The 14673-nt window shown below is 48.8% G+C and overlaps 1 protein-coding gene across 2 annotated transcripts in view; it reads right to left on the reverse strand.

The window, feature by feature from the left end:
* Nfam1 (NFAT activating protein with ITAM motif 1) overlaps nucleotides 1-14319 on the reverse strand; it is a 54381-nt gene extending 40062 nt beyond the window's left edge. For both annotated transcript variants that reach the window (XM_045153229.1, XM_045153228.1), the window contains exon 1: nucleotides 14199-14319. In XM_045153229.1, the coding sequence (XP_045009164.1) occupies nucleotides 14199-14316 (118 nt within the window). In that variant the 5' untranslated portion in view covers nucleotides 14317-14319. The remainder of the gene's footprint in view (nucleotides 1-14198) is intronic.
* Between the last annotated feature and the right edge of the window lie 354 nt (nucleotides 14320-14673).

Here is a 14673-nt window from a genome sequence, read left to right on the forward strand (position 1 = left end):
TTTGAGGGCAGCTTGAGTGACGCCTCTAGTATAGGGGACAGGTGCAGCAAGATCACTCCCATCCTGTCTCCTGACTCCTAAATCTCATCTTCTCCTCAAATCCTTCACCACCAGTAAGCTCCAACTCTCTCTCTCCTCCCCCCCTCCCCCGAGGCAGGGTCTTGCTGTAGCCCAGGCTGACCTGGAATTCACTCTGCAGTTTTGGGGTGGCCCATCATGATGGCTCATGATGATCCTCCTACCTCTGCCTCCCTTCCCTCAGTCTCCAGCCTGTGCCTACCACTCCACACCCGGGATGCTGTTAGCTGGCCAGCTCTGCTGCCACCAGGGAGGTTGATAAGGACCTTGTTGGCTGAACTGTGGCTCCTGCTGCTCTGGCCTTAGCCCTGATGGTGCAGACCCTCCCTCCTTGACCTTTCTTCCTCTTGGTCTTCCTCAGCTGCACTGCTCACTTTCCTACCTCTGGGTTTTCTTGTATTTCCCATCTTGTGAGATCCTCTGCTCCACCCAGATCCTCACCTGCTCAGGCAGGCCCAGTCATAGCCCACACCCCTCTGAGCTACAGGGTTGGGGAGCACCGAGCCAGCTATGGACGGGGAGGGGGGCTGGGAGAGGGGTCATGAGGGCTCCACGGAGAAGGCAGCCTATGCGTTTGACTTTAACTGGCAGCTCGGAGAGCACCAGATGAAAGCGCATCTTCAGGCCAGGGCAGGAACAGAGCCAGACGCAGGGGCAAGATGGCCGGCTGCTCCAGCAAGGAAAGTCACCCAGAGCTCCAACAGGGATGTAGAGCCAGGTGTGGTGGCACAGCCCCTTTAATCTCAGCACTTGACAGTCTGAGGTAGGAGGATCACCATAGGTTCACAGCCATGCTGGTCTATGGAGTAAGTTCTAGGTCAGCTTGAACTAGAATGAAACTATGCCTCAAAAAAAAAAAAAAAAAAAGAAAGAGGGCTGGAGAGATGGCTTAGCGGTTAAGCGCTTGCCTGTGAAGCCTAAGGACCCCGGTTCGAGGCTCGGTTCCCCAGGTCCCACATTAGCCAGATGCACAAGGGGGCGCATGCGTCTGGAGTTCGTTTGCAGTGGCTGGAAGCCCTGGCGCACCCATCCTCTCTCTCTCCCTCTATCTGTCTTTCTCCCTGTGTCTGTCACTCTCAAATAAATAAATAAAAAATAAACAAAAAAAATATTAAAAAAGAAAGAAAGAAAGAAAGAGAAAAGAAAAAAAAGCAGGGCGTGGTGGCATACACCTTTAATCCTAGCACTTGGGAGGCAGAGGTAGGAGGATCACCATGAGTTCGAGGCCACCCTGAGACTACATAGTGAATTCCAGTCAGCCTGGTTTAGAGTGAGACCCTACCTCAAAAAAAAAAAAAAAGAGGTGGGGCTGTGGCCAGAGGAGCTGAAGCCCAGATGGAACGGTCCCTGGTGGAGGAAGGTCCTCACTGAACATGCACGTCCAGGGGACAACAGACGTGTGGGCTATGCTATACAGACCCACTGTCTCCTGGTCCACTGGCTTCTCGGGACAATAGCTGAGAAGGACACTTGCTGAGTCAGAGTCTGCAGTTTAAATCTGGTGCATTGCCAAGTAGCTTTCTGAATGATGCCTCTTCTGCCATTGCCAGCTCCATGGACCCATGCTCACCCGATTGTGTGAGGGTCAGTCCATGTGGCAGAAACCACCCAGCTTTGGTTCAGTGCCCTGCTGTCCCTGGCCCAGCAGCAGTGGGCAGGATCTGGCTTTGCCCTCCCTTTTCCCACGAGAGTGTACGTGGTCCTCAGTAAAGAAGAAAGTAGATGTCCAGCCACGCCCACCACCTCAGCTTTTCCAGTTCTCCCGGTACCTGAGTGACCCCAGCACTTAGAATGAAGCCCCCAGGTGCAGCCGCCCATCAGGGAGACCCTCCAAAACCAGCCAAGACCCCCCCAGCGGCCAGGGCAGAGCATCGCCTGAGCCTGCTCCTGCGCTGACCCCAGCCTGGAGAGAGGGCTTACCCCGGCTAGGCCTCCCAGGGGCTGTGCGTGGCTGTGTCCAGGGACAGTGACTCACTGCCACCTGCGAGAAGCCTGAGGAGGCCACAGGGAGACCCCACGCTGAGGGGATCTCCAGCCACGGGAGGAAGTACAGGGGAAGCTGCTATGCCCGGGGGAGCCTCGCAAGGAGGGGCACACGAGAAAGTGAGTGAGTCACGTCACGTCATGCACCGCGTCCTTCAAGCCCAGGTCCATGGTGGAGGTCTCACAGACCCTCACCGAGGAGTAGAAGGTGCCAGTCCCTCTAGGTGCCAGTGGTGCTTGCTGGGCACGACTTCCTGCGGTTGCCGGCAAGAGGTCTGCATGCGCTGTGACGGGTTCTCCACCTGCCAACCTCAAGTTCCCTCCACGTCCGCGGAGCCACCTGGAATCACCTCTCTCCCCGTCCTCTCCCCTCAGGACCTGATGTCCATATCCTACTCCTGAGGTCTGTCTAGATCCACCAGGACCAGGGGAAGGCTAGATCCTATGTCCGTATCCATGTCTACCCAGCACCCCATGCCCACTCGCATGCAATACCCAAGGGGCTCTGGGCTCTGCCCATGGCAGAGAAGAGCCTGGGGTCTGAGAGGGTAGGAGCCCATCGAGGTCCAGGGGGACATCTAGACTCCCTGTCTCTTCCTCCCGGCTGTCCCCTCCTGGTGCTCAGAACTCCGTGGGGGGCTGACAAGCTGAGTGTCCACTGGGTGTCACAACACCATGTGGGGAGCCACAGATGTGAAACCAGGCGAGTCTCCGTGGTTCCTGAGCAATCTCCATCCCTACACACCAGGGGGAGAAAAGAAGCCGCAGTGGAAACACGTCCCCACCCCCTGTGACACCCAACACACACCCAACACACACATACACCCCTAAAGATCACATGCCTGCTCACAGCCCCGAGCAGGAAGGCCCTACAAGGCCCCACATCACTAAGGAAATTGCACGGTGTTTACTCAACAAGGTACTTCGCAGCAGAAGTGCACAGGGGTCTGTATGAGCCAGGCGGTAAATACTGCGGGCTTTCTGGGCAGCATCAGCTGTGCCCTGGCTCCTCAAAGCTACCCTCGCGGCGTGGCAGTGCTCATAGATGGTCTAAAATAAAGCGTGGCTGTGTTCCAGTCAAACTTACTTACGGACATGGGAATTGGAACTTTGTATCATTTTAATGTCACAAAAATATTTTTCTTTAGACTTTTTTTCAACCACTTAAAAGTATAAAAACCATTCATAATTCACAGGCCATATCTACAGAGACAGAGGGCTGGATTTGGTCCATGGAGCAAAAGGGTTCCTTTTTTTCCACATCCCCGCCAACATTTATGATCATTTGTTTTCATGATGGTGGCCAATCTGACAGGAGTGAGATGGAATCTCAATGTAGTTTTAATCTGCATTTCCCTGATGACTAGTGACGTAGAACATTTTTTTAGGTGCTTATATGCCATTCGTATTTCTTCCTTTGAGAACTCTCTATTTAGCTCCTTAGCCCATTTTTTGATTGGCCTGTTTGATTCCTTATTAGATATCTTTTTGAGTTCTTTGTATATCCTAGATATTAATCCTTTATCAGATATATAGCTGGCGAAGATTTTTTCCCATTCTGTAGGTTGCCTCTTTGCTTTTTTCACTGTGTCCTTTGCGGTGCAAAATCTTTGTAATTTCATTAGGTCCCAGTGGTTAATCTGTGGTTTTATTGCCTGAGCAATTGGGGTTGTATTTAGAAAGTCTTTGCCAAGACCAATATGTTGGAGGGTTTCCCCAACTTTTTCCTCTAGCAGTTTCAAAGTTTCCGGTCTGATGTTAAGGTCTTTAATCCATTTGGACTTAATTCTTGTGCATGGCGAGAGAGAAGAATCTATTTTCATCCTTCTGCAGATATTTATCCAGTTTTCAAAACACCATTTGCTGAAGAGGCTGTCTCTTCTCCAATGAGTATTTTTGGCATTTTTATCGAATATCAGGTGGCTATAGCTACTTGGGCTTACATCTGGGTCCTCTATTCTGTTCCACTGATCTACATGTCTGTTTTTGTGCCAGTACCATGCTGTTTTTGTTACTATGGCTCTGTAGTATAGGTTAAAATCAGGTATGGTGATACCACCAGCCTCTTTTTTGTTGCTCAGTATTATTTTAGATATTCGAGGTTTTTTATGATTCCAAATGAATTTTTGGATTGTTTTTTCTATTTCCATGAAGAAAGCCTTTGGAATTTTGATAGGGATTGCATTAAATGTGTAGATTGCTTTAGGTAAGATTGCCATTTTCACTATATTGATTCTTCCAAGCCAGGAACAAGGGATGTTTCTCCACTTTCTAGTGTCTTCTGCAATTTCTCGCTTGAGTGTCTTAAAGTTCTCATTGTATAGATTCTTTACTTCCTTAGTTAGGTTTATTCCAAGGTATTTTATTTTTTTTGATGCAATTGTGAATGGGAGTGATTCTCTGATTTCATCCTCTGTGTGTTTGTTGTTAGCATATATGAAGGCTACTGATTTCTGTGTATTTATTTTGTATCCTGCTACATTGCTGTAGGTTTTGATTAGCTCTAACAGCTTGCTAGTAGAGTCTTTAGGGTCCTTTATGTATAGAATCATGTCATCTGCAAATAATGATAGCTTGATTTCTTCCTTTCCAATTTGTATCCCTTTTATGTGTGTCTCTTGCCTTATTGCTATGGCTAAGACTTCCAAAACTATATTAAATAGAAGTGGAGACAGTGGACACCCTTGTCTTGTTCCTGATTTTAGTGGAAAAGCTTCCAGTTTTTCCCCATTTAGTAATATGTTGGCTGTTGGCTTGTCATAAATAGCCTTTATTATATTGAGATATGTTCCTTCTATTCCCAGTCTCTGTAGGACTTTTATCATGAAGGGATGTTGGATTTTGTCAAATGCTTTCTCTGCATCTAATGAGATGATCATGTGATTTTTGTCCTTCAACCCATTTATGTAATGTATTACATTTATAGATTTGCGTATGTTGAACCATCCCTGCATCTCTGGGATAAAGCCTACTTGGTCAGGGTGAATGATCTTTTTGATATACTCTTGTATTCTGTTTGCCAATATTTTGTTGAGAATTTTTGCATCTATGTTCATGAGGGAGATTGGTCTGTAATTTTCTTTTTTTGTTCTATCTTTGCCTGGTTTTGGTATCAGGGTGATGCTGGCCTCATAGAAGGAGTTTGGTAGGATTCCTTCTTTTTCTATTTCCTGGAAAAGCTTAAGAAGCAATGGTGTTAGCTCTTCCTTAAAAGTCTGGTAAAATTCAGCAGTGAATCCATCTGGGCCTGGGCTTTTTTTAGTTGGGAGATTATTGATAACTGCTCGGATCTCCATGTTTGTTATAGGTCTATTTAAGTGATTAATCTCATTTTGATTTAATTTAGGTAGGTCATATAGATCAAGGAAATCATCCATTTCTTTCAGATTTTCATACTTGGTGGAGTATATGCTTTTATAGTATGTCCCTATAATTTTTTGAATTTCTCTGGAATCTGTTGTGATGTTACCTTGTTCATCTCTGATTTTATTAATTTGTGTCTCTTCTCTCTTTCTTTTGGTCAGATTTGCTAAGGGTTTATCAATCTTGTTTATCCTTTCAAAGAACCAACTCTTTGTTTCATTAATTCTTTGGATTGTTCTTTTTGTTTCTATTTCATTAATTTCTGCCCTAATCTTTATTATTTCTTCCCGTCTACTACTTTTTGGTTTGCCTTGTTCTTCTTTTTCCAAGGCTTTAAGACGAAGCATTAGGTCGTTTACTTGCGACCTTTCTAATTTCTTAATATAGGCACTTAAGGCTATAAATTTACCTCTTAGAACTGCCTTCATTGTGTCCCAGAGATTTTGGTATGTTGTGTTCTCATTATCATTTGACTCTATAAATTTTTTGATTTCCTTTTTGATTTCTTCATTGACCCACTCATCATTTAGTAGTGTATTGTTTAGCTTCCATGATTTTGTGTATGCTCTATAGCCTTTCTTGCTACTGATTTGTAGTTTAATTCCATTGTGGTCAGATAGAATGCAAGGAATTATTTCAATTTTCCTGAATTTGTTAAGATTTGCTTTGTGTCCTAATATATGGTCTATTTTAGAGAATGTTCCATGTGCTGCTGAAAAGAATGTATATTCTGCAGCCTTTGGATGAAATGTCCTGTATATATCTGTTAGGTCCATATCTTCTATGACCTCATTTAGTCCAGATGCCTCTCTGTTTATTCTTTCCCTGGATGACCTGTCAATTGATGAGAGTGGGGTGTTAAAGTCACCCACCACCACCGTGTTTGGTGTTATCTGTGACCTTAGTTCTAATAGTGTTTGTTTGACGAATTTGGGAGCCCCCATGTTAGGTGCATATATGTTTAGGATTGTAATGTCCTCCTGTTGGAGTGTGCCCTTAATCAATATAAAGTGACCTTCCTTATCTTTTTTGACCAACTTTGGACTAAAGTCCACCCTGTCTGATATTAGGATAGCAACCCCTGCTTGTTTTCTAGGCCCATTTGCTTGAAACACCGTCTTCCAACCTTTCACCCTAAGATAATGTCTATCCTTTGTAGAAAGGTGAGTTTCTTGAAGACAACAAATTGTAGGATCCTGCTTTTTAACCCAGTCTGCAAATCTATGTCTTTTCGTTGGGGCATTGAGACCGTTGATATTAAGAGATATTATTGAAATGTGTGTATTTATGTTTGCCATTTTTGTGTGTGTGTGTGTGTGTTACTGGTTCTACCTGTGCTCTCTTCTGTTAACTGGTATTTGAGTATGGCTGGTTTTTTCTAGGTTCCTTATATGTGTGCTTTTCCTTTTGTTCAGCATGGAGGATTCTATCAAGTATTTTCTGTAGAGCTGGTTTTGTCTTCAGATATTCCTTTAACCTGCTTTTGTCATGGAATGTCTTTATTTCTCCATCTATTTGGATGGATAACTTTGCAGGATAAAGTAACCTTGGTTGACAGTTGTTATCTTTCAGAACTTGGAATATATCCCTCCAGGCCCTTCTGGCTTTAAAAGTTTGTGTTGAATAATCTGCTGTAATCCTGATGGGCTTGCTTTTGTAGGTAACTTGATTTTTCTCTCTAACTGCTTTCAATATTTTTTCTTTGGTTTGTGTGTTTGGAAGTTTGAGTATAATGTGGCGAGGAGAGTTTCTTTCTGGGTTTTGTCTGGCTGGGGTTCTAAAGGCTTCCTGTATCTGTATTGGCACCTCTTTCCCAATTTGGGGAAAATTTTCCTCTATGATTTTGTTGAAGATGCCTACTATGCCTCTGGAGTGGAATTCTTCTCCTTCTACTATGCCCTGAATTCTTATATTGGATCTTTTCATAGTGTCCCGAATATCTTGAAATTCCCACTCATACTTTTCTATAAGTTTGTTTTTCTCTTTGTTGGACTGCATTAGGTCTGCCACCTGATCTTCTAGCTTAGATATTCTGTCCTCTCCCTCATCCATCCTACTGGTGAGATTTTCTACAGAGTTTTTTATTTCATTAACTGTGTTCTTCATTGCTAGTAATTCTGACTGGTTTTTCTTTATTATTTCTATTTCTCTATTTATGTCTTGTATTGCCTTCTTTATTTCATTAAATTGGTGTCCTGCCTCTTCTTTGATTCCTTTGATTTCCTCTTTGATTTCCTCTTTGATTTCTTCTTTGATTGTTTTCATGTGTTCTTTGACCTCTTTGAACATATTTATAATTATTCTTTTGAACTCTTTCTCAGGCATTTCCTCTAACTCTTTCTCACTGGAGGACATTTCTGATGCATTAATACTTTTAGGTAGATTTATATCGTCTTGCTTTTTAGTGTTTCTTGTGTTATAATGTATATATTTTTGCATCTTGGATTAAGTTAATGCTTGGATTTTCTAGCTAGCTGTGTATTCTTAGCTGTATCAATTGATTTGGTGTAAAATATTTTCAGGGTAGGACCTTAAGGTATTAGGTGTGGCTCTTAAGACTCTCAGAGTATCTACAAAGATGTTCTTAGGGGTTGAGTTTCCCTGCTATAGGAGTATTCAAGCAGGCTGAGTGGAATAATATACTGGTAGATTCTAAAATTTAGCTAAACACTGTACCCATTCCATCAAAAACAGCCCCGAGTATGTATGCAAGAGTAGTTATTATAATGACCAGATCCTCTATCAACAAAGAGGTTTAGATTTCTGGTCTGTTGAGGTATCCAAGTCAGCTTGTGACCAGGTGAGACCCTTCCCTGGTGCAATCCCAGTTACCTTGGGTGATTGTGGTCTCAGTCAAGTTGCTGCCTGGGTCGTCGGGTTGCTGTTCTGATTTCTGGAGCTGGGCACTTGCTTTTCCTACGGGGCAAACTGAGTCGCTGCCGCCGCCTCTGCAGCTGTTGTAGATGTCACCGCCGGAGCCCCCACCACTGCTGAAGCTGCCGTTGTCGTGTCCACCGCTGCTGCTCACCCCGAAGCCGCTGCTCTCCTGGGTCCGCTGCTGCTGGGGCCACTGGTACCGGTGCTGGAGCCGCTGAAGTTGCTGCCAAATTCTGCTCCTGCTTGGGTCCCGCCGTCAGCCCAAGTTGGCGTGGCCGGGTCCCGGGCCGCTGCTGTGTTCGCTGGAGCTGGGTTCAGGCGGCAGGGGAGGGGAGGGAGCCGCGGCTGTTCTGGTTGTATCGTGTGCTTTTACCTCGCGGTCTGCTCCTCCCTCCGTTGCTCACTGCCACTCTCCCCTCACGTTTCCCGAGTTGCGGAGAGCGCGGTGTGAGGGGAAATTCCCGCACCTGGCTTGTCCTGCGGCTCGAGCCAAGAGTCCGGCGGTTTTCTGCCGCTCCGCGGTTGCGGCGGGTAGCTGAGCCGCCCCGGGCCGCTGTTCCCGCCTGTGCAGGCTCCGGATGCTCTATAACTCTTCCACTTCTCCGCTGCCGCCTCAACTTCCTATACACCTCACTTTTTAGTAAAAGTGTGTATTTTGCTGAGTTTTTTTTGGTCTTCCCCCCCCAGGCTATTTTGGCGTGGTACCTACGCCGCCATCTTAACCGGAAGTCAAAAATATATATTTTTAAAAAGAAACCATGCTGGGCATGGTTGTGTATGCCTTTAATCCTAGCACTCAGTGGGTGGAGGTAGGAAGATTACCCACTGTGAGTTGAAGGTCAGCCTGAGACTCCATAGGGAATTGCAGGCCGGCCTGGGCTAAAAGGAGACTCTACCTTGGGGAGAGGGGGAAGAATACGCACAGGGGCCTGGGGAGATGGCTGTGGATAAAGTGCTTGCTTACAAACGAGAGGACCAGAATTCCGATCCCAGCCCCATCTCAGTGCTGAGTGAGCAGGGCGGCCTCCTGCAATCCAGTGAGCTGGAGATGGAGGCCGGGAACCCAGGGCGGGCTCACGAGGCTAGGTGTTGGTGAGCTCTGGGCTCAAGTGAGAGGCCCTGCCTCAGTAAAGCAGAGAGTGAGGGCTGGAGAGATGGCTCAGCGGTTAAGGCGCTTGTCTGAGCAGCCCAGGGACCCATGTTCGACTCTCCAGATCCCACGTCAGCCAGATGCTCAGGGTGACGCAGGCACACAAGGCTGCCCAGGCTCACACGGCTGGGGCTCAATGGCAGTGGATGGAGGCCCTCGTGTGCCAGTTCTCTCTCTCCTTCTCTTACTCTGTCTCTCATAAAAATTAAAAATAAAAATAAATTTTAAAAAGCAGCAATGGAGAGGGCTGGAGAGATGGCTTAGCGGTTAAGCGCTTGCCTGTGAAGCCTAAGGACCCCGGTTCGAGGCTCAGTTCCCCAGGTCCCACGTTAGCCAGATGCACAAGGGGGCGCACGCGTCTGGAGTTCGTTTGCAGAGGCTGGAAGCCCTGGCGCGCCCATTCTCTCTCTCTCCCTCTATCTGTCTTTCTCCCTGTGTCTGTCGCTCTCAAATAAATAAATAAAAATTAAAAAAAAAAAAAAGCAGCAATGGAGAAACACCCAATGTCCACGTCTGGCCGACACATGCACACTCATGTGCATCCATACACACATGTGTCCACATGCATTTAGACATGCACACGCACACACAAAGGAATATACACAGTAGCATTCCGATTCTGCCAAGCTCAGATGAGGGCAAAGTAGGCTCGGAGTGTAGCTCAGTGGTACAGTACTGAATGACAAAACTATACGGAGACAGGCCCAGGTTTACCCAGCACCCTCAAGCCAAGTCTCATAGTGACAACCTCTGAAAGGAAAGGGGCTGTCTTTGGAAGAAGGTTCTGGATTGTTCTCTTTCTTGACCCGTATATTAGCCACGCAGGCCTCTGTTTTGTAGCATTTGTTATTCAGCTCTGTACTTTTCAGCGTGTGTTTTACATCCCACGGTTACAATGAAAGAGAGCAGCGAGGATAGGACCTGTCGGGATGGCTGCTGAACCTCCACCTGACGGGCATTTATCATCTGCTGCAAATGGTCTCATATCCCACTGCTTTTGGAGACACTCGCCTCTCCAATCAAACAGAACCTCTCACTGTTCCTTCCCCCACCTCTGCCTCCCGGCCTCCCGGCCTTCATTCAGGCCGTGCCCGTCCCCCGGCTCACCCCCGTCCTCCGCCGGCTCAGCCCCGGCCCCTCCCAGCAGGCCGCCTTTGCAGCAGTCTCCCCGGCCCACTTCCAGCCCCGCACGGCCTCCTCTGCAGGCCTCGGCCTCCCAAGCGCTTTATGGGGATTAAACAAAGATGAAAGGCACAGGCCAGTGGTGACTGAGGCTGGAAGGGCAGGAACGGAGGCAGAAAGCCTTGGCCTGCAAAAGGCAGAGCATCTCTTCATGTTTTGGATAACAAAGGGAGTGGTGGCTTCTGAGGCCTGAGCGGACAGTGTCAGAAGCACAGATGAATGCTACCTGGGTCCTGATCCCTGGGCCAAGTGGTTTCCACAGGGCCCACAGTGGGGCCTGGGGCTTGTTGCCTCTGGTGCCTAGAGACCCTTGGCTTGGGAGTATCTAACAGTCCCCTTCCTCTTCAATGGGTATTTGAGGAATAAATAAATACAGCCCAGAGTTCTAGAAAGGCCAAAAGAGAAAAGAGCCTGACATTTGTCCAAGTAAATTACCCGAGGTCATGTAGACATCAAGAGAAGGCAGTGAGGGCTGGGGAGATGGCTTAGCAGTTAAGCGCTTGCCTATGAAGCCTAAGGACCCTGGTTCGAGGCTCGGTTCCCCAGGTCCCACGTTAGCCAGATGCACAAGGGGGCGCACGCGTCTGGAGTTCGTTTGCAGAGGCTGCAAGCCCTGGTGCGCCCATTCTCTCTCTCTCCCTCTATCTGTCTTTCTCTCTGTGTCTGTCACTCTCAAACAAACAAATTAATTAATTAATTAATTAAAAAAGAGAGAAGGCAGTGAGCTCAGCACTTGATAGGCTGAGGCAGGAGGATTGAGAGTTGGAGGTCAGCTTAGACTACAGAGAGCATTCAAGGCTGGCCTGGGCTACACAATAGGTTCTAGGCCAGCCCGGGCTTTGTAACAAATTCAAGTGCTGTCTGGGCTTTCTAGTGAGACCTTGTCTCAGGGAGAGCAGGGCAGGCATGGATAGTACGCATCCATAACCCTAACACTCAGGAGGCTGAGGCAGGAGGATTGCCATCAATCTGAAGCCAAAACCGAAAACAAAAAGAAAACCTGAAACAGGAACGGGGAAGAGGCAGAAACTGCAAATAGATAAGGGAGCTGCATGGGCAGGACGGGGGGGGGGGTGAGCGTGCTGGGGGAAGGGGGGCTTTCCCCTCTTGTGAAAGAGCAAGAAGAGTTTCTCTTTGGCACAGCACTTGTTGCAATACAGGACAGGGAAAAAAAAAGAAAAAAAAACAACAACTCTGTTTTGGTTTGTAAGTGGACCTCTTACAGAATAGGTTTTCTCAGTACCTCAGCTGACTCTTCTAACAGTACTGGGTGTGCTGGAGTCTCTCCGGAAGAGGAGCCATGCAGAAGTGATGAAAACTGGGGGGAAATTAAGTTTAAAGGACTAAGTGGGACTCATTCAGGGGCCAGATTCTTGTAGCCCAGGCTGGTCTAGAACTCACAGCAAACTTCTTGCCACCTAGGATTACAGTCATAAACCACAGTGCCTGGCTTACGTAGGAGTTCAAACACATTGTTGGCAACATGCCATGTCGCACTGTTCTGCCATCTTGACACCAGCCCAGGGTGGGCAGTGTGGGGTACACAGAATTAAAGGAGACATATCACAGGACCTGTACCCCAGCCTGCTAGATATGCCGCACAGGTCAGCTCTGGCCTCCCCAGGGTAGATTTTCCTGTGTGGGGGCGAGTTCTTTGCGAAGAATGGTAATGGGAGCCCCAGCATCTACTAGACAGGGTTTTCGTGGTAGGTGAGGCTGGCGTGGCCCTGAACCTGGCCTCTCCTTTCTCCTGACAGGTTCACGGGTCTCCCTGAGCCTCTGTCTCCCTGTCAGAAGGATGGACAGTGGATGTTCATGTGAGGGCTCAGTAAATGCTAATTCACGACCATCAGAATAATTGCTGTTTCCGGACATCAGGGAAAGTATGTCGGTGACAGAATGGGGTGGGAGAAGCTCCTGACAGTCTCGTCAAAGTCAAAGTGAGCCAGGCGTGGTGGCGCACGCCTTTAATCCCAGCGCTCAGGAGGCAGAGGTAGGAGGACTGCCGTGAGTTCGAGGCCACCCTGAGGCTACATAGTGAATTCCAGCCCGGGCTAGAGTGAGACCCTACCTTGAAAAACCAGGAAAAAAAAAAGTCAATGGAAGAGAAGGAAAAGCACAAAGCCTCAAGAGGGGTGGAGGCTGGTCAGCAATGAGCCAACTGCTGTCCTGGCTGAGAAGCCACAGAGAGAAACAGGCCCAATGCACCCAGCAGTGCCAGGGGGCAGCGTGGAGGGCTGTGGCGCTGGCTGTCCCGAGGGGACACTCCTGCAGGTACACTGGCCTGGGCAAACTCTCCCCCACCCCGCAGCCTCCCAGCTTCTGAGGCAGCCTACAGCCAGTAAGGACACTGGAACTGGCCCCGAGGAGACACCGCTGGTGGCAAGACACGTGTCATGCTCATCCTGGCGCTTTCTTTCCACAGGTATGGGTGGCCGTCTCGAGTCAGTGAAAGTTTCGTGCCCTAGCGAGCCCTGGGTAACTGGCCACCGACCTCTCTTTCTCTCCCTGACTAACCAACACCAGCAACAGGAGCCAAGGCACCCCTGCCACTTGGCAGGCATAACATGGTATCTCTGCACAGCAACCATTTAAGATGCCCCGGAAGGAGACTGAGAGATGGCTTAATGGGTAAGAGTACTTGCCACGCAAGCCCGAGGGCGTGACTGGCCCTGAGTTCACTTCCTGGCACCCACATAAAAAGCTGAGTGTGGGCATGCACCTCTGTAGCCCCAGTCCTGTGGTGAACGAAGGTCAGAGAGATGCTGGGCCTCACTGGCCAGTTGCTCTGACCAAATGTGGCAGCTGCAGGTTCAGGGAGAGACTTCGTTTCAAGGAAGCACACTGATGAGCAATGGAGGACACCCAGTGTTCTCTGGCCTCTGCATGTGTGCACGTGGGGTGCACGCAACACACTGCACATACTCTGTGAACACACGTGCACACACATGCGCATAAATATAAATGGAGAGAGAGAGATTGGGATTCCTTGGGGCTGAAGAGATGGCTTAGCAGTTAAGGCACTTGCCTGTGAGGCTGAAGGACCCAGGTTTGATTCCCCAGAGCCCATGTAAGCCAGATGTACAAGGTGGCACATACATCTGGAGCTCATTTGCAATGGCTAGAGGCCCTGCAATGCCCATTCTCTCCCCCTCCCTCTCTCTCTCTCTCTCTCTCTCTCTCTCTGTCTCTCTCACACACTCAAATAAGCAAATAAAGATTCCTTGGACACACAGCTCTTCCTTCCATAGACCCTGCCCCTGACCTTACCCTACAATGCCCACTCTCTCTGTTTAAAGACCAGCCGGCCAGGCTCTGCTGTGTGCTGAGTGGGGGAGGTGTTGTAAACACTGCAGCAAGGGAACAGTAATGCCCCCCACTCCTTCAAAAGCCACCTTGGCAAAACATTAGCTAAGCATCTTCTCGCTCCATCAAGGTGTCTCCTGTGAAGTCTACAGTGTTCAAACAGCAGCCAGCCAATCCCCAGAGACAGGTCCAGGGCATCAGCTGCTCCAGCTGGATGAAAGCCTCTGCTGTGAGCGAGCCCAGCGGGCGGGGGACGTACCTGCCGGTGGCACGACCCAGGACACTGACAGCAAACCCAGGAGCCGCAAGGCCAGGAACAGGCTGGAGGGACACCGGGGGACCGCCGGGGCCCAGCGCCGCAGAAGGCAGCTCTCCATGCAGGCAGCCTCTTGTCCAGGGTGCTCAAAGGGCCTCCTTCCTCTTCAGTTCCTGCAGGGGGATGGCCTGCACTGGTGGTCACAGTTCCCTTTTCTGTCCCCACAAGTTCCTCCTCGGTAGCTCTTCTGTTTCCTCAAGGCCACCATTGGAACCCCCGGTCCCCACCCGGACTTCCCTCTGAAACAGCGAGAACGGCCCAAGGGAGGCCTCCAGATGAGCCTCCTGGGACGCCGCTGTGTCCAGGCCACAGGATGGGAATGGGGACCCAGGCCTCGTCGGGTCCAAGGCATGTGGATTTCAGCCCTCCCTAGCACCTTCCAGAGCTGGCCCTATCCAGGAGATAATAGTGGCCCTGC

This window comes from Jaculus jaculus, chromosome 6, assembly GCF_020740685.1.
Source record: "Jaculus jaculus isolate mJacJac1 chromosome 6, mJacJac1.mat.Y.cur, whole genome shotgun sequence".
NCBI classification, from domain to species: domain Eukaryota; kingdom Metazoa; phylum Chordata; class Mammalia; order Rodentia; family Dipodidae; genus Jaculus; species Jaculus jaculus.